Below are 18,399 nucleotides of genomic sequence, written 5' to 3'. Positions count from 1 at the left end.
ATTAACCACTCCTACCTAGGGAGGTAATACTATTACGAGATCAAAACCTCAAATTTGGAAGGGAAGCCCCATATGAAGTCTCAATTTGCACTTGAATAACAAGATTGGTTCACTTAGATGCACTAATTAATTATTGTACCTGATGGTGAGGATGCAACCTTGGGCATTATATGTAATTGGTAGGTGGTTTCATTATGGGCTAGGCAACTTAATTGGGGCCCAAGTCCACCAGAGGATCATATGAACACACCTAGATGAAGCGCTGAGAGCCATGGGACTCTTATCTTGTGCGAAGCATCATTCCATGCCATGGGCACCTTCAACACCCTCAATATTCCGCTCTATTGCCCTTCATTATTCACGAGATGATGCATTTGGACCAGTGTGCCCTATCTGGCTTAGCATTTACCAGGTGGTGTGACAGCTGATCCAAGGCCCAAAGGAGGTTTGTCTCACCCTTTGATACATGGGAGAGAAAGCACCATTGCTAGAGCCCTTAGCATTGGAGCATTTACAAGCTATTTTATCACTGGGAGACCCATGAGACCAATTTTTGTCCCCAAACACAAATTGGGGCCCACATGATGATTTACATGGAGATTAAGGGGCCATCCCCTTGTTCGAGATTTATGGAGCCCTCTCACACATTTTGGCACAAAGAGGACCCAATGTTGCCTTCCAACAACCCTACATCAACTTGTCATCATTTTAGCTTGTGTTTGGATGGCTAATTCATATTTTTATGAAGCGACTTGGTTAGCTTGTGACCAAGGGATGTATCTTACCCATTTTTATAATGTTAAGGGGCTAGTAGGTATAATTCGACATAGTTAGACACAAATAAATAAGAGAAAGATAATTTCTAATCTATCATTGTCATCACTTGGGATTGCAACCTCTTTAGCAAATTCACACTTGTTCTTGGATTGGCTATTGGAGTATCTTGGATGCATTTCGATATTTGGAGCTGATTTTTGATCTTCTTTTGGAGCTATCTCTTGATTGTAGATGGATATATTACATGCCATCTTGTAAGTGCCTTTTTGTTGAAATTTTTCTCTTGAAATAATGTCTAATGTATGGAATTGCTGCAACTAGATTAATGCTACATTGTGCCCTAATTTTGTGAAGATAAATTTTAAAAATCTATTTGGTTGGCAATTGCATATGTTACTCATGATATGACATGTGATGAATGTTCCTAGTGGTGAAATATTGTTTTTCTCCATAAAACTCCATAATTCTTGAGTGGGTAATTGTTGAGGGTTGGTACCTAGGGCATCAATTCTTGACCTCCTTAAGGACAATTTTGGCTAATCTAAAGCATCTAGGACTCCATATGCCCAAAGGACAAGGCATTGGTCCAAGCCTTTGGTGATCAAACTCAAATTCTCTATAATTTTCCTCTCCAAAATTTCGGTCCCCTAAAGTAGGATGACTAGGCTAGGGCATATAGAAAATTGCATTAGAGAGTGAGTTGGTGGATTCCGGGAGCATAGACACCAAGCCTAGGATCTTATCTCCTAGTCCTCAAAGTTTGGTGAGCATCCCATAGGTTTTCATCCATAAAATCTCTTGCCCTAGTTGTGCCCTAAGAGGGCAACCCTGGCTTGTAGTTCCTCAACTTGGGGACTTCTTTGAGGGTTGTATGGGCTTAGTACTTAGTGAAATAAGTCATAAGAATTCCTTTCTCCTCCTTGCCTTAACCTTGGAAGTGCCTCTTCCCACGATTATCCATAAACCCTAGGTCTTGTACAAGTCTCTTAGAGGGAGCGAAGTACCCTTTGAAGCATCATTTCATCACCCTAAGCTTCCCTCTAGAGGTCCTATCTCATCACATAGCAGCTTAAACCCTAGAACATCTATTAAAGGGTGATTATCCTCCTATCGAGACTCCTTCCATCAGTGAAAGTCTATAAAGAGCAGGGGATATTCGCTGTGGTGACAGTGGGCCATTGCCCCATTGTTAGCACTTAGTCTAGCTCTTTGTTTTGTAGGGTTTCCCTCTTCAAGGCTTGCTAGAGTTTGTGGTAACAAGTCTATTAGGGCTTACTTCACGCATGTGAACTTATACAAATGTTACAAATATAATATACTCTACTAAGGAGTTGAAGACCTTGATATGACATTATGAACTTTCATACAAACTGCTTGTTGTTGCCGTCTTGCAGACACACCTAAGTTAGTGAGAAAATCCCTTAACCCCACAAGGTGTGGTTGTTGGTAAAATCAAGAGATGGGGTTGTCACCTATTCCCAACTCTCTCTATTTAAGCTCTCTCCTAGTTAAGCTAACGAGGGTGGTCCCTAAATGAAAAGCTAAGTTAAAAAGGGTGTGAGGTTTCTAGGAGATGTTAAAGTCAATTTGATTACTTAGAGATTATGAGCAAGTTCAACAAGTATGATAAACAATATGAAATGAAATATATTCTCAATAACCATCAACACATAAATCAAAGATGAGCATATAAAACCAGTGCCTTCAATATTGCTTCAAAATAAATAACACTTGCTCTAAAAATGAAATGTTTCAAAATAAAAGATCAAGTAATCTTGCAAATCAAATGATTCAAATTGCAAGATATAAAAATTGCTCTTAAAGAAATGCTTTCAAAATTTATCCATTGACAATTCCAAAACGTGTAAAGAAGCAATGTAAAATAACCTGCAATATGACTAAAGCTTTACTTGCAAAATGAAAGATATGGTACTTGCCTAAAGAGATATTTCAAAATGATCAATTCAAGACATTTTCATCATGACAAGCATATAAATAAATTGCAAGTAAAATAGCTTGAAAAGTAAAATGAATTAAGATGAAATGCACTTAACTTAGGTTAGATGCAATTATGTTGGTTAATTTTAAGCTAGATGCTTACTCTAAGTGAGAAAAATTCATTTTTGAACTCTTGCCAAACGGTAAAAATTAGGGTGACTGTAAGAAAGAGGGGTTGAGGGCACGAAGGTGTCATTAACAATACCCTTCCCCTCAGTCTTACTAGCTAGTGTGTGTCTTCGTTCCTATAAGGGGACAAGTCACATCCATAACTACAGGGTCACACACCCTATTCTTACTTTGTACCAATTGGAAGAATTTTCCAAGAAAGTCTTTTCCCTATGATGTCTATCAATGAAGCTTATGCTTGGAGGTTAATTGAGTTAAACGCAAACTATGCTAAAAATGCCTAAATGAAATGCAAGTAAGTTTATTAGTGCTTTGCGAAAAAAGAATTGCCTCAAGTAAATGGAAATATGCTCACAATGATATAACTTGAAATATTGCTCTCAAAATTGTACAAGACATATAAACATAAGCTTTATAAGTAAAGGAAATTGTATAAATAAACAATAAACTTATAGAAATTGAAAATAAGATGAAACTTGCTTGTAAAGTGTGCTTTGAAAATAAATGAGCAAAACCACCAGTGAGCCTATTGTGAGGCAAATTGTAAAGAGAGCAAATGTTAAACAACTAAATTAAACTTGCTACACAAATTGAGATACTTGCATGTAAGAAATGAGTTTCTCTAAAATGTCAACTTGTACTTTCAAAGCAAAAATAGAATGCAAAGCATCAAATGAAAACTTGTAGCAAAATCTAACTTAGAAAAGCAAAGTGTGAGAGTGAGGTTGTGTTAATTTTAAAATATGCAAATGGAAAGATTGAAAAGCAAAGTTAATCCACCCACACAAATTCCTCCTTCTAAATAAGGAGAAAGGATGCCTTGGGTAAAACCCAAGCTCCCACAAGAAAACTAAGCCTTTTATTAACTTGTTACAATGATGTAAAAGCCTCTTAGAGGGCTGCCCAAAAGATGAAAGAGATTTGTACAAGATGAGAGCTAGAAAAAGCTAGAAAATCCCTCCAAACTATGGTAACCTCAAGGACCAGTGAAGTCCTAACATCAGAAAATTACAAGCTCCAATAGGGCCCACGGCCTAGCCTTCTTTGCGGCTCCTTCTAGTGCCTACGACCTTCTTAGAATGAATCTTGAATGTTTGAGAGGTCCTATAAGAAAAATAGTTAGAGTTTCAATGGTCTTTCCTCAAGGCACTTGTTGTCAAAACTCCAACTATGGGCTGCAAAACCAAGACACAATTAGTGTAGAGAGAGAGAGTGTAAAATGAACAATTATGATACAAAATAGTGTACAAAAACAAATCAAGTGATAGGAGTGAACCCCATCACTTGCTTAGTTTGGAAAATGCTCTTAAATAGCTAAATAGATCAATGAAAGCACAATTTTTTAAAGAGATTTAAATTTAGAAATATTTTGTTTGTATACAAGCTATGTCCAAGAAAACCCCTACAACAACCACTTTATAAGATAAAACTATGGAGGCTCAAAGAACCAATGAGAGCTCCTTGGAGAATGTGTCAAGAGTGGGTTGGTCTCTCCAAAGACTTCTCCTCATGCTTGATATTTGATTCCAATAAGATTTTTCTTCTACAACACTTCAATCAAACATTAGTCCCATATAGATCTAGCAAAGAAAACAATGATAAGAAAACTCTAGAATTTATTGGAAAATAACTAGAGATTTCTACACCTAGAGCATACTTCTAAATCAATTGCCAATGCAAAATAACTTTACATTAACAAATCTACAAGAGCATATGGAAATAAAATTGATCAAAGCATGAGCAAAAAAGTTATACCAATAGTCTTCCAATCATCATCCTCCAATGGAACAACTCATGAATGAACCTCAAAGTCTTTTATTGCAATTGAGAACAAGTGTACATAAGAGCAGAGCTTCCCCAAGCACAATAGCTCGTAACAATGGATACAAAATGAGAGCACAAAGCTCTATTATATAGAGAAATGGGAGCAAATCCCAATGTAGCAACCAAGTGACAAATGGCCATGGAGAAGATCCCAAGGGAGGAAATCGAACTCCAAGTGTGCATACAAGCCAAGCCAAGTGTGAACTAATCAAGAAGTTAACACATGTCAATCTCCATGATCAAACCATGTGATGACACCTCATCCTCATGAAATGCGTTGATCCTCCTATAGAAATTGCGTGGGCCTCCTTGGGAATTGCATTAATCCTCTTCTTGAGTGTGAGAGCTAAGAGGAGTGGAAGTGGAGACATGTTTCCATAATAATCTCAATCAAATATTCCATAAGATGTCCCCACATGTGCATTTACTCCAAGAAATTCGATTTTCCAAGTAAGCAGTTTCCTCATTAATGCCATAAATTCTATTTCCTTGAGTGGGCCATGTATTTATGATGCAAGGTGCCAAATCATGCGCCACTTGTCCTTTGACTCATTCCTTTGACTTGAGATAATTTGTAAGTAATTTCCATGTCATTTCGCCACATGGAGTTATTTATTTTTCTAGTTTAATTTATTGTCAGATTTTCCACTAAACTTAAGAAAAATGGATTTTGAGGGTCTAGAACTTATTTTTACCTCTCAAAGTGTGTCATAGTAGAAATTTGAGGGTAAGAGGTGTAATTTTAAGCACACATATCCCACACAACTTCTCTAGATATCATTTTTTACATTATATATTCAAATTTTATTCAAATATCTGTTTTGTGGAAAAAAAAGAAGAAAAGGGACCCCTAGACCTAATCGCATTCCACGAAATTTTATGAGTAATCTAGTATGGTAATATATAATGACTCTAGTCACTAGGACTCACCTAAGGCCACGCCTTCAAGCCGTACTCCGACTTTGGGGTTATGCTTGGAGGAAAAAAAATTCAATTAATTATCAAGTCCCCGTAAGGATATAATAATTAACCAAGTAAAAGAAAACCTCCCAGAGTAAACTCACTTGATGACAAGGTCCCAAGTTATTTAGGCCTGTTACATGACTCAATTCATCATACTAGCATCACTTTACATCATCCCCGCAGGGATTGTGGAATATGAGTACAACAGAAGAAGGTGAGAAGAAAAGTAGAGTTGAGAAACTCTGATGATATGGTGAAATCTGATAGTACATGAAGCCTATGATACATCCTTGGGCATGGAGCCTTCAAAAATATTTCGGTACACTTCAGTGGTCAACAATGCTAATTTACATAAGATTAATGTTGTATCGTTAGCGTCTCAAGTTACAAGAAGGTGCATGGATGGGTCAGCTTCATGTATTGTGTACACGTGTTACTCTTGCACTACATGCGAGGTTTATCCATTGGGCTTATCACATGTCACTCCTTGCAGAATTGTGTTAGTTACTTGTTAAGTTGCACTACATTACTCTGCGATTGAGTGAGTCTGTACCTAACCTAATATATATATATATATATATATATATATATATATATACGTTGGCTTGGTTCTAATGACAATGAGTTGCACAACTCCAAATAAATAAGAGAATAACTCCATATAATTCCAAAGCATAACAATATCGAATAATGATATTGTCTATATCATATGTATATGAGTAAAATGAGTTTATCTTCCATATATATTAATTCTTACCTTTGTTACACGGGAACCGCTCCCAAGAGTTGGGAATCTCGTTCCAATGGTTCTCGTGCTCCTGGGAGCTTTGGAATAGTATGGGAACGCTCCCTTTTCAGTGGGAGCTTGGGAAAGTTCCGGGAGCTTTGAAGACTATTTTTTTTGGAGTTCTGACGTTCCCTGGGGTTGGGGAATACAAAATCTATAGATAAATATGTTGAATTGCCCACAAAACATGAGCCTAAGTTGAAACCTTCGTAGGAAGAAAGGCCAAAGACATCCTTAACACCGATATCCTTTTAATTGAGAAACTGGAGCAATCCCTTGATGGGATAAGGAAGTGCGTGGCACCTCGATGTAAGGGCGATATCTGGGATGTCATGCTGATGAGTATTTCTTTTGTTGTTTATGTTTATATATTGCAAAAGATTGCGTGTGCATATTGTATGTGGCAGTCAATGTTTAAACATTAGAGTTGCTTTACTTTTTCTCTTAAGAATAACTAAAGAAACATATGTAACCCTGTTCCTTTGTATTTTTAAGCTAGACTGTTTCAAAGACTCGTCATGTGTCATAATGAACTTGACATTTTAATATTATATATATAAAAGGGAGAGACTCAAAGAGAGACACCCAAAGAATATATGTATATATAAGAGAGATTATATATTTATTATTTATATATTTAAATTGATTTTAATATTTGAATATTTTGATTTAATATTAATTTTGATTATTACATAAATTTATTTTTATATTTTTAATTTTTTTTATTATATAATATTACAGCTCCGGATTAGCTGTTTCCTGTAGATTTTGGGGAAACCTCTAGCCATTCCCGACACCGTACCCAAGTTCCCAACGTTCCAGAAACTAATGCAACATAGATTCTTACTCATTTTTCAAGTGGGCTATATTGTTGCCGACATATAAGTTATATAATTGATTTGGCACACACCAGTTACGTGGTACTTGTTATTACAAAATCTAGTACCTTAGTGCAAAGCCTTTCACAAGGGGATAAGACAAGTGTAATATGGAAATTTTACCACTATCACCTAGGCAATCACTTTCTCTTTTTAGTGAAGGATGGATTCAACACAAGGAGGCTTCCCTAGTAACTTCAAGGAATCCTTAGGAAAGAGGTAATTCAAGTACCAGTTCTCCTATACTAGCTACTCATAACACCACCACTAAAATAGGATGTTTAAGGTGAGAACAAGGTGGTTCATTCAAAGCAATTTCTAGATTTGAGTGTGTGAAGTTTCTAGATTTAAGATAGGTCCAAGGGGGTACCCCAACATTACAAAATAATCTAAAGCTATGGCTGCTGTAAAACTTATGTGAAAGATGGTATATTTCAGCAATATATGAAGTTATAACAGTAGCAAACAAACCAGTGCTTTACAGGCAAATGACCAATGAAAATTAGGGATGAAAATATAAGTTAAACTAAGGTTAAACTAACTAACTATTTCTGAAAATAAAGTAGCACATAACTTTCCCTTTTTACGGAAGGATGGATTCAACACAAGGGAGGCTTCGCTAGTAACTTCAAGGAATCCTTAGGCTAAAGGTAATTCAAGTATAAGTTCTCCTATATTAGCTACTCATAACACCACCAGTAAAATAAGATGTTTAAGGTGAGAACAAAGTGGTTCATTCAAAGCAATTTCTAGATTTGAGTGTGTGAAGTTTCTAGATTTAAGATAGGTCAAAGAGGGCACCCCAACATTACAAAATAAGAAAAAGCTGTAGCTGCTGTAAAACTTATGTGAAAGATGGTAGACTTCAGTAATATATGAAGTTATAACAGTAGCAAACAAATCAGTGCTTTAACAAGCAAATGACCAATTAAAATTAGGGATGAAAATATAAGTGAAACTAAGGTTAAACTAACTAACTATTTCTGAAAACAAGGTAGCAATTAGCAGTCCTAAAATGCAAGACGTAAAGTCCTTAAAGGGCTGAAACATAAATCAGCGATGTAATAAATGATGATAAGATGTATTTTTGACCATACAAGTGCTAACCCACCCTAGACGTCTAACTTATCTATGGCTGCAAATTAAAGTATAGCTGTCACAAACCCTAGTCTAACCACAAAACATAAAATAAAAGGTTAAAATCTGAGTTCAATGATTGATTATTGGGAGAGATTAGTGCCTTTTTTTTTGGCACATGGAGTCAAACTAGGGACTCTCTTGGAAAGTTAAAGAATGGATAAAGGGTGATGAGTAATGTTGTTCACTACTAACCTGAGGAGCTCCTTCTGTAGAGTGATGACTAGGGTTGTCCACTATTAATCTTAAAAGATCCTCCTATGACTTTTGCAAGCTCTCAAGGCGAAATAAAGGGAAGATTCTCCACTAGAACTCTTCTCAGGGTTTACAATATAGGTTCTATCCAAGAATAATATGCAAAGAATGCATCCTCACCACTAGATAAGCACAATTGCACTTAATACATATAACAAATAAATCCACAAACTCAGGAAGAACACTTACTTGATAAATCATTGCTCATCGATAAACCCTAGCCATGAACCATTCATTAAACTTGAAAAATAGTCCACAATTCAAACTTCATCTTTCCAAAGGGTGATGAGTAATGTTGTTCACTACTAACCTGAGGAGCTCCTTCTGTAGAGTGATGACTAGGGTTGTCCACTATTAATCTTAAAAGATCCTCCTATGACTTTTGCAAGCTCTCAAGGGGAAATAAAGGGAAGATTCTCCACTAGAACTCTTCTCAGGGTTTACAATATAGGTTCTATCCAAGAATAATATGCAAAGAATGCATCCTCACCACTAGATAAGCACAATTGCACTTAATACATATAACAAATAAATCCACAAACTCAGGAAGAACACTTACTTGATAAATCATTGCTCATCGATAAACCCTAGCCATGAACCATTCATTAAACTTGAAAAATAGTCCACAATTCAAACTTCATCTTTCCAGAAGGTCTCACTAGATATTCATCCATAGCTTAGATAAGAGAATAAGAGTAGATGGGTTGCGTGTTATCTCCACAAGTAGCAGTGATCCAAATGAGGGTAGTGCTTCCTCTATATATAATGAGGAAACCAAACACTTTTCCTTTACAAGAGCTAATATCCACTAAAAGCTCTAACACAAAAATCCATGATACAAGGTGGATAGGTCTAGCCCGACCCCCAAAAATGCCACTATAATGAAAAAATAATGCTCAATCATCAAGTTGTCCTCAATAAGTGCCCCATAAACATATCCTCAATACTGGGGAAACATTTCCCCATGTCTCCCCCAAAGGTGGATGTGGGGCGACATTTCCCCTAGTGGCCCCTAGTCCTTGGAGTGTGGGAAATGTAGCATGTGTCCTTGTGGAACACTAAGATAAATAAGTTTGTTAAATTTGAATAATTAAGTGCCACAAAATCTATGGTCTCATTGCAACAATTGCTCATGCAATATGCACTCGTCTAGTAGATTAAGAATTCATAGAGAAGGGCCTTGCAAATTCCGAAGTTTAGACTTGTTATAACTAGGAATTTTCCAATTTAAAACATAAAATATCTTGGTTTTCTACAGAGATGCCATTTCTTGAAGCAATTTCACCATTGGATTGCAATATACATTCTACTATTCTATTCTTTTATTGACACTTTGATATAATTTTGATCGTCTTTTAGTTGTCTGAAAACCATTTACTAACTCTTGAACCCATTCCTAAAATGTTTCCATAATATGTGAAAAGGTTGGGGTCTGAACTCTTCCAACAATCAGTGTCCTGTCTTCTAAATGTTGCATCTCCTCAAATTGTTATTTTCCTTTCTTTGATCCTAAAGCATCCTCAAGTGATTGCTAAGAGTCTATAGTACTTCGCAGGCTGTTGCTAGTTTATATAGTTATGTTGCATTCCTTTTTCATATTTGGAAACATTTTTAGAAATGTTCACTACAATAGTAACATGGGTAGAGTCTGACATATCAGATAGCTAAAGTCTGTCTCAAAATTTCCTATGATAGGGGATACTTGGTTTAAATGGTCAGTGAGCCAATGGCATAGTTAATGGTTAGATTGTAATACTGTACACGTCAAATATAATTCACTGTATGATAGATCTATCGAATGGATTGGACAGAGTTCCAGCTTCAGCAGATTACTTTTTTTTTTTAAATAGCAAATTGGAAAAAGGGTGGATGAGATCTGTTGTCGCTCGGATTGTACAGGCACTGCTATAATGACTTAGGGCGGGGGTTGTCACTCTGATCCCCGCCCACTCTGTTCTAGCTGTCTCCCAACAATAGCCTATGGGGGGTAGTCCCTATGGAAATGAGATGATGGAAAGCAAGTTGGAAACCAACTTGCCCGGGAGACACAGCGGAGTGGCTTAGTTACTTGGTTTAATTTAACAAGATTAAGGATTCAATTAGATTTAGAATGGAGACTAGTGCCTTATGGAGTCAAAAGCTCTTGCTTATTATAAATTATGACCAAGTAACTGGATGGACAAATGCTGCTTATATGATTGACTAACCTATATGCAATGCAACTCTTAAGACCTATGTGTGATGCAAAGATCTTGGTTAATCGTAGATTATATGCTTAGTCTAAATGAAACCTTTCCCTTAACTGTTTTGAGAAACAGTCTTCAGAGTAGGTTGTGAGATGGAAGCCAACGAGAAGCAGACAATGGTTTGATTAACAATACCTCCCCCTGTGTTCCAACCACCTAGTTCCTCCGACGTTGTAGAGATTGTGGCTCTGACAACTGCAAGGTCACTGTGTTAACCACTAAGAAGGGTTGAATCCCTCAAGATAAATCACAAAGTTCTAATGACTATGGGATGTACACAAATCCTGTAATAACTTAACTCACACTTAGTCAAAATATCAATTGCAAGATTATTAAAGACAATGCCACAATTGAAACAATTAGAGATCTTCAAAGATATTTCAATCAAGTAAATGCCAATGATGATGCCAATATCAAATCCACAAGATGCCAATAATGAAAGATGCTCAAGAGTAAAACTTAAGATGTCAAAAGTAACTTAAACAAGATTTAGAAACTTAGAGCTTAGATGTGTGAGTGTCTTAAGTGCAAACTTTGACAATTATTAGAGCTTAAGACAAGACAAACGAATGTTAGATTTCCAATAATCAAAATCAGCAGTGATACTTTAGAAATATCAACACTTGTTATTCTTATGACAGTAGTAATAAAATCGCTTTAGATTCGAGAAACAACATGCCTATGATAGCCACAGATGATCAATGAGATGTCCAACACTTTTCTAATGTAAATTATGAGTTTTAGCCCACTTTAAGATGCAATGTTTAGACTTATATCAGATCTGATTTAACTTATTATAGCAGTAAGTAGATCCTAAAATCAGTGAACTATTGATGTTGTAACAAGTACCAAAATTAAGCCCAAAACTTGGAAAAATTTGCCAAAACTGAAGAATTCAATTGTTGAGCCCATTTAGATGTGTTATTCAGAAAAATTCAGATCTGATCTAGCACTTATGCAGAAAATTTCCAGCAAGCTAAAATTTAGATCCAAGCTAGATTCTCAATGACCAAGTGGCCAAATTTATAGAAAAATTGAATTTTGCAATTTTAGAGCATTTTGACCAATTTAATGTGTATGTTAGGGATTTTAAGTCACTATTATAAATCAGAATTTACAACTGTAACAAAACAGTGATAAATTAGGGTTTAGAGTGCAAACCCTAGGCCTAAGGCCTTGAAGATCACTTTGCCCAAACTTGCCAAAATTTTGCAATGAAGTTGCCACCTACAAATCAATTTTTTCGAGTCCAAAATTCTGCAAAACCCACCAATTATTTAGTCCCAAAAAATTTCAGAAATGGTTGAGGGTCAAAATAGGGCTAGAAGAGTGCTAGAGGCTAAGGAAAAGGCTCAAGAAAGTCAACAAAAAGGGCAAAGAGGGGTTGAATAAGGGTCAAGAAAGCCACAGAAGGGAGAGTGAAGGGCAAAGGAGAGAGGGAAAGCCCCAAAGGGCTTGACGCTAGGGTAACTAGGGCAAATTATGGCCTAAAAAGGCCATGACTAGCCTTTGAGGCAACTGTCTAGGGATTGGGAGGGCAACTGTGTGGCCTAGGGCCCATGACTAGGCCTTTCAAGGTCTTGAAACCCTAATGCAAGGGCTAAAAGGGGAGGCCGAGGCCCCTAGAGGGTACGACCAACCTAAAAAGCCCTAAAAGGATGACTTAGAGGGAAAAAGTGATGACAAAAGTGGTTTAGAGGCCAACGTTGGCCTTGGAGACGCCAGATCTGGGTCCGAGAGGGATAAAACTTGAAACCCCAACTTTAGAAATTTTTTATTCCTTTAGATCTGCAATTCTGTTTGGTTTCTTAAATAGCTGGCCCTGCAAAAATTTTTAGAGACTAGATCTTGCCTTCAAGGGACTAGATCTAGCTTTATTCCAACTTTCTCCACTTGATCACAAATAGATATACAAATGCCCGAAACCCCAATATATACAAAAAATCTAAAAACCCCGAAACCCCAATTAACAAAAATAATATACAAAATTATTTTACAAATCTATTTACAAAATTTACAAATGTACAAATGTTTTGAAATAAATTTTGAGAAATAATTTTTATGGAGTTTTTTCTTTGATAAATGGCTAAAAATTCTTTAAAAATTAATGCATGCTATAGGCTAAGCGAAATTTAAATCAACCACATAAATATTTGGAATCCAAACAAAGTCGGTTTATGCCCATAGTTTGTGAACTTGGAGACCAAGAATTGGGGAACCTGCAAACACCATATATTTCTCAAGAAAATTTGCTAGACAATATGGCGAATCAAATCATCTAAGATAAACCCAAAATCTATCAATAGAATGATCTTATCCCCATCTAATGAAAAACAAATTTTAACATTAATCAACACAATATAGGAAAACCCATACCCAACACATACCACAAATCAACTAACACTTGACACCTTTAACTGCACCCTAAAGTCTTTATTATGATTCAAATAAATGTTTCCAGCGGGACAATAGTGTTACATCAATGTTTCAGCAACAATTTCTTAGTCAAATTTTAGATGGCTTTGACATACAATTGACTCTCTATATATAGATAAATCCTCCAAGTGGAAAATAACGACTAGCTGGCTTGATCCTCGTCAAAATAATCTTGGCTGTTTGAAAATACTTTATCATCTTTTAATCTTAGCCACTGAATTTTTATTTTTTGAGGAATTTTCAAATTTCTCATTAAATCCTTTTTTTATTCGCTCAAAATTAATTATTTTGAACTAATTTACAGAAAAAATTGACTTTCACTTAATCGCTAAAGTCCAAGGGTCCATTTTTTCTTGAAATTTCCAATATTCCCTTTGTGGGGGACCACCAAAACTTAATGTTTTTGATACCCACGAATTTTTCCATTTGGAGAATTTAATTTTTCTAGGTTTTTAATTTTGACTCTAATAAATTAAATTTTTGGCTTAGGATTTTAATTTATTTTTGCCAGAAAATTTAACGAATTGACACTTGAGGGGATTAAATATTTTCCCACCCTCTAATATATTAGCCATGGTGTTTAAGTACGAAGGACCATGCACTAAAATATTTTTTACATAATTTTTACAATTCAAGCTTTAAAGGGGGAATACCCGTTCGGCTTAGACCTTCAAATTACATACTCAATTCTGTGACACAATATGATCTAGTAGACCAAGTGATTTATAATAAAATAATTTAGCCAATTAGCTTAAATTATTTCCAAATTCTTTTTGAATAAAATTTGACTAGAACACTAGGACTGACCTTAGACTTTGACGACAAATTCCACCCTAGCTTTGGGGTGAGGTTGGAGGGAAAGACTACGCTGAGTCCCAACCATTCGTGTTTAGAAACACAAATGAGTCTGTAAGACGAAAAACCTCCTAGGATGAAATTTTTGCCAAAGTAATAGGCTTACCTAGGTTGTTACATACATACATGGTCCTACTAGCATTGTTTACATTAAAAACTTGCATAATGGGTTTACAATGACACATAACGCTGATGGTTGATGATGTCAATCTTTTGAAAAAATAGGTACATCTGCTTCCTTGGAACTTTGACAAAAAATAGCGCAACACGATCAAGAGGAATGTTGCAGGTTAATTGCTGCAGATTAGACTCTATGTTCAATGCTGAAAATTTTTCCTGCTTTCTTTACTTAATTATTCAATGTGAAATCTTCTGTTGGCACTACATTACCAATTTAGTTTCTCAATGCAGTATGCTTAAACAGCTTTTAGATATAGTTTGATCTTTCTTTTTACAATTCCACTGACTGCTGGAGAGTATAAGCTCCAAAGACGTTAAATGAGAGGCGTCTTTAACATCTAGACATATAAGAACTTCTTGAAGTGAAAGCAGTTGTTTTGTACACGTTTATGGCAGCTACTTGAATGATGAAAGCTGGAAAGAAAAGAAACTACAAATTAGAGGGGAAATGATTCAATATTTAGGTCAAACTGAGTTAGATTTTATTATTGGATTGAAGATTGATTCAAAATTTTGAAACAGTTAGGTTTATACTGTTTTCTGTTCAAGCATGATCAGAGGAAGAGATCCTTAGTTTTCTTTTCTCATTTTTTTTGAAAGTAAGCCTGAAATTTTGTTGTCAATCTCGAACTGTCTATACAAGTCAGGAACTAATGGGCACCCTATCTTTAGTCATTGCTGTCTAAAGTTTGGGAGAACAAATTAATACTTTTAATACAGCATGAATACAACTTATGGTGACATTGGATATCACAGGAGTTGTTGGGGTTGTCCTGATCAGAGATGTGCTTCATCTTATGCATTTTTCACAAAATAAAATTCTTTTTTTGTCAGCTGAATACTTGGGGCCTGGGTTTGTTTTTTTGAGTCACTGGTACATTCTTAAAATTGAGAGTATTAGTTCTTGATGGCCATGTATTTTGCATGCATTCAATAATATATTAATGCAGCCTTGGCAAGCTTTTTAGCTTTGTAAGTACAAATCATTTCATACTGCTGATTGAGCCATTGGTTGCATTCAGGTTGAATTAATGCACTTGCAGTTAAAGAGATCCAAAGGGAGGGCTGATACTCAAGATATTGAACTTTATATGGATATTATGATTGCCCTTTCACACAAGGATGGTAGAAATGCAGATTCTGCTGTTCTCGAAAGGCTAGCAGACAAACTCCAGCTTGGAACAGTGTCGGATTTAACTGTGGAGTCAAGGGCAGTGGATAAACTTATGAAAGAAAGAGGTGGTGATATCGGTGAGACTGCTGAACATATACTTTATCTTCTGAAAAAGATGAAAGATATGCAAGAGATTGGAAGCCTTGGAGGAGATACGATTGGTTTGGACAGTCTCTCTTTATCTGAAGTCTCATTAGAGAAGATTAGTTCTCCTGTTTGTCCAGAAGATTTCCGTTGTCCAATTTCATTAGAAATAATGCAAGATCCTGTTATTGTTGCCACAGGACAGGTAGGGACCAATCTCTTTTGTATATATTTGAAGTTGAATATGCAGTTAGTTTAGAAAAATTAAATAAAATGTGTGCTGGTTGTGTGTAGACATATGACCGATTATACATTCAGAGATGGCTTGACTCAGGACACAAAACATGCCCCAAAACTCAGCAAGTTTTACCCCACCTGACTTTAACACCAAATTACGTTCTTCGAAGCTTGATTGCACAATGGTGTGAAAGGCATGGTGTTGAAATGCCAAATAAAGCAGGTTCTAGTCGGTCTGATAGCTCGGATGTCTCTTTTGGAAACAGAACAAGTATAGATATTTTGGTCCAGCAGCTCTATTCTAGACAGATAGATGTGCAAAGAGCTGCTGCAGAAGAGATTCGACTACTTGCAAAAAGAAATGCAGATAACAGGCTTTTAATTGCAGAGGCAGGAGCTATTCCACAGTTAGTGAAATTGTTATCTTCAACTGACATGAAGACCCAGGAGCATGCAGTCACTGCCCTTTTAAATTTATCTATTCACAGCAGCAATAAGGCATTTATTGTTCAAGCAGGTGCTATCAATCGTATAATAGATGTCCTGAAGCATGGTAGCATGGAAGCAAGAGAAAATGCTGCTGCGACCCTTTTCAGCTTGTCTGTTGTGGATGAGAATAAAGTGATCATTGGGGCTTCAGGAGCCATCCCTCCTTTAGTTGATCTACTTCGTGATGGAACTGTGAGAGGGAAAAAGGATGCTGCTACTGCTATTTTTAATTTATCAATTTATCAAGGGAACAAATTTAGGGCTGTTAGGGCTGGAGTTGTTCCTCCTCTAATAGTGTTGCTTGTTGACCAAAGCATTGGAATGGTTGATGAAGCTCTTGCTATTCTTGCAATACTTGCTACTCATCAGGAGGGCCGGATTGCCATTGGCCAGCACTCTGCTATAGACATCCTTGTTGAATTGATCCATTCAGGTTCAGCTCGTAACAAGGAGAATGCTGCTGCTGTATTGCTGGCTTTGGGTATGAATGATTCATCTCATTTGTTGGCAGCAATGCAGCTTGGTGTATTTGAATACTTGATTGAACTTGCTCAGAATGGAACTACTAGAGCCAGACGGAAGGCAAGAGATCTGTTGAACCTTATAAGCAAACAGGAACATGTTCCATAAATGTGCCCGTGTACTTCATAAACTAGATGGCTGAACATGAACTGCATGTCATGAAAATTAAAGGGTGCATTCTTAATTGGAAATGTAACCCTCATCTTGTGTAGCTCACAAACCAGATAGCTGAACATGAACTGCATTATACGCAAATTTAAGGTTGCATTCTTTATCAGGTATTGTTAAAAGAACAAAGTTACCTGACAGCAATTGGGATCCCTTTTTCTGTCTTCCAATCCCTTGGGATTCTAGTTCTGCACCAGACGTGACATCACCCTCACTGGATTTTAAACTTCTTAACTTGGATTCTATATCTGGGTATGTGTCAGTGGAGAAGTTAGTTTGGTGCTTCGACATGTTCTGCTAGAATATTTTCTGGTGCACGTTTAAATGTGTTTCAGCTTCAGTGGTTTTAAGGCCAGAAGGAGCGTTGACAAACATGACCAGCCTTATAGTTCTGGTGTTACTTACCAGAACTTGTGCATACTGAAGGAAACTAACAATTTACATTTTTGAAGGGGGATGCTGTTCTTGCTTGTAGTTGGGATGGTTAGGATGAAGAGAATCTTTATCTGATTTGACAAGTTAGAGAGTAGTGTGGGTGGATGCTGCTGGATTTAGACTTGTAGATTATGAATGGTGCAGTGGACACATAAATGAAAAGAAGCATGCAATTGCTTGGGAAGCTGTAGAACAAGCAAGCATCCCAGGAACGAAAGCTTACCAGGCCATTACACCATTTGCATTCTTCAATCAAGGACATCAGACACGAAGTGTCAGGATGTCTAGACACAGTTCATTTTGATGGTTATGTTTGTCATCAGTCAATTGTGAACCTAGTGTGATAATACTATATTTTTAATTTATCGTTGATTCTGTTCTTGTAATCTGAAAACACAGATTAATGCTGCTCTGTTGTTCAGAGAAGCTGTAACTCGGAAGACTATTCATAAAATTTTTAAATTTTGACAAGAATAGAATTCTCTTCCTGATGGAATTTCCTCGGCTGTCAATTATATTCTGAAGTCCTCAATTCTCTTACTAGCCCGTATCCACGTGTGCCTTCATGAGGGCCATGGCAATGCTTTTGGCTACACAACGATGCCATTCTGCCAAATAGAGCAGACAGCATAAATGATTGGAGAGCATATAAACAACAGAGTATCTCTGTTTTTAAGGAATTTTTTATTTCCTTGTTTATATGCATATAAATGGGATGCACAGGGGTGTGTGTCCTACATCTTAGTAGCAGATAGAATTGATTTTAAACGAGATGTCTAATTTATTTTATCATGGCACATGATTTAAAGAGTTTACCTTGAAAAT

The 18,399-nt window shown here is 36.4% G+C and overlaps 1 protein-coding gene across 2 annotated transcripts in view; it reads left to right on the top strand.

Moving 5' to 3' along the window:
- The window catches only part of LOC149233451 (U-box domain-containing protein 15-like), a 47,404-nt gene extending 29,334 nt beyond the window's left edge, over nt 1-18,070 (top strand). For both annotated transcript variants that reach the window (XM_089379760.1, XM_089379761.1), the window contains 2 exons: nt 15,488-15,928; nt 16,018-18,070. In XM_089379760.1, coding sequence (XP_089235886.1) covers nt 15,488-15,928; nt 16,018-17,079 — 1,503 coding nt within the window. In that variant the 3' untranslated portion in view covers nt 17,080-18,070. The remainder of the gene's footprint in view (nt 1-15,487; nt 15,929-16,017) is intronic.
- The last annotated feature ends 329 nt before the right edge of the window (nt 18,071-18,399 follow it).

The sequence above is a fragment of the Pinus tabuliformis genome, chromosome J, assembly GCF_031772625.1.
Source record: "Pinus tabuliformis cultivar Carrire ecotype Pingquan chromosome J, CPIR1, whole genome shotgun sequence".
NCBI lineage: Eukaryota > Viridiplantae > Streptophyta > Pinopsida > Pinales > Pinaceae > Pinus > Pinus tabuliformis.
The sequence above is the reverse complement of the archived record's forward strand: the minus strand, read 5'-3'. Positions and strand labels throughout refer to the sequence as shown.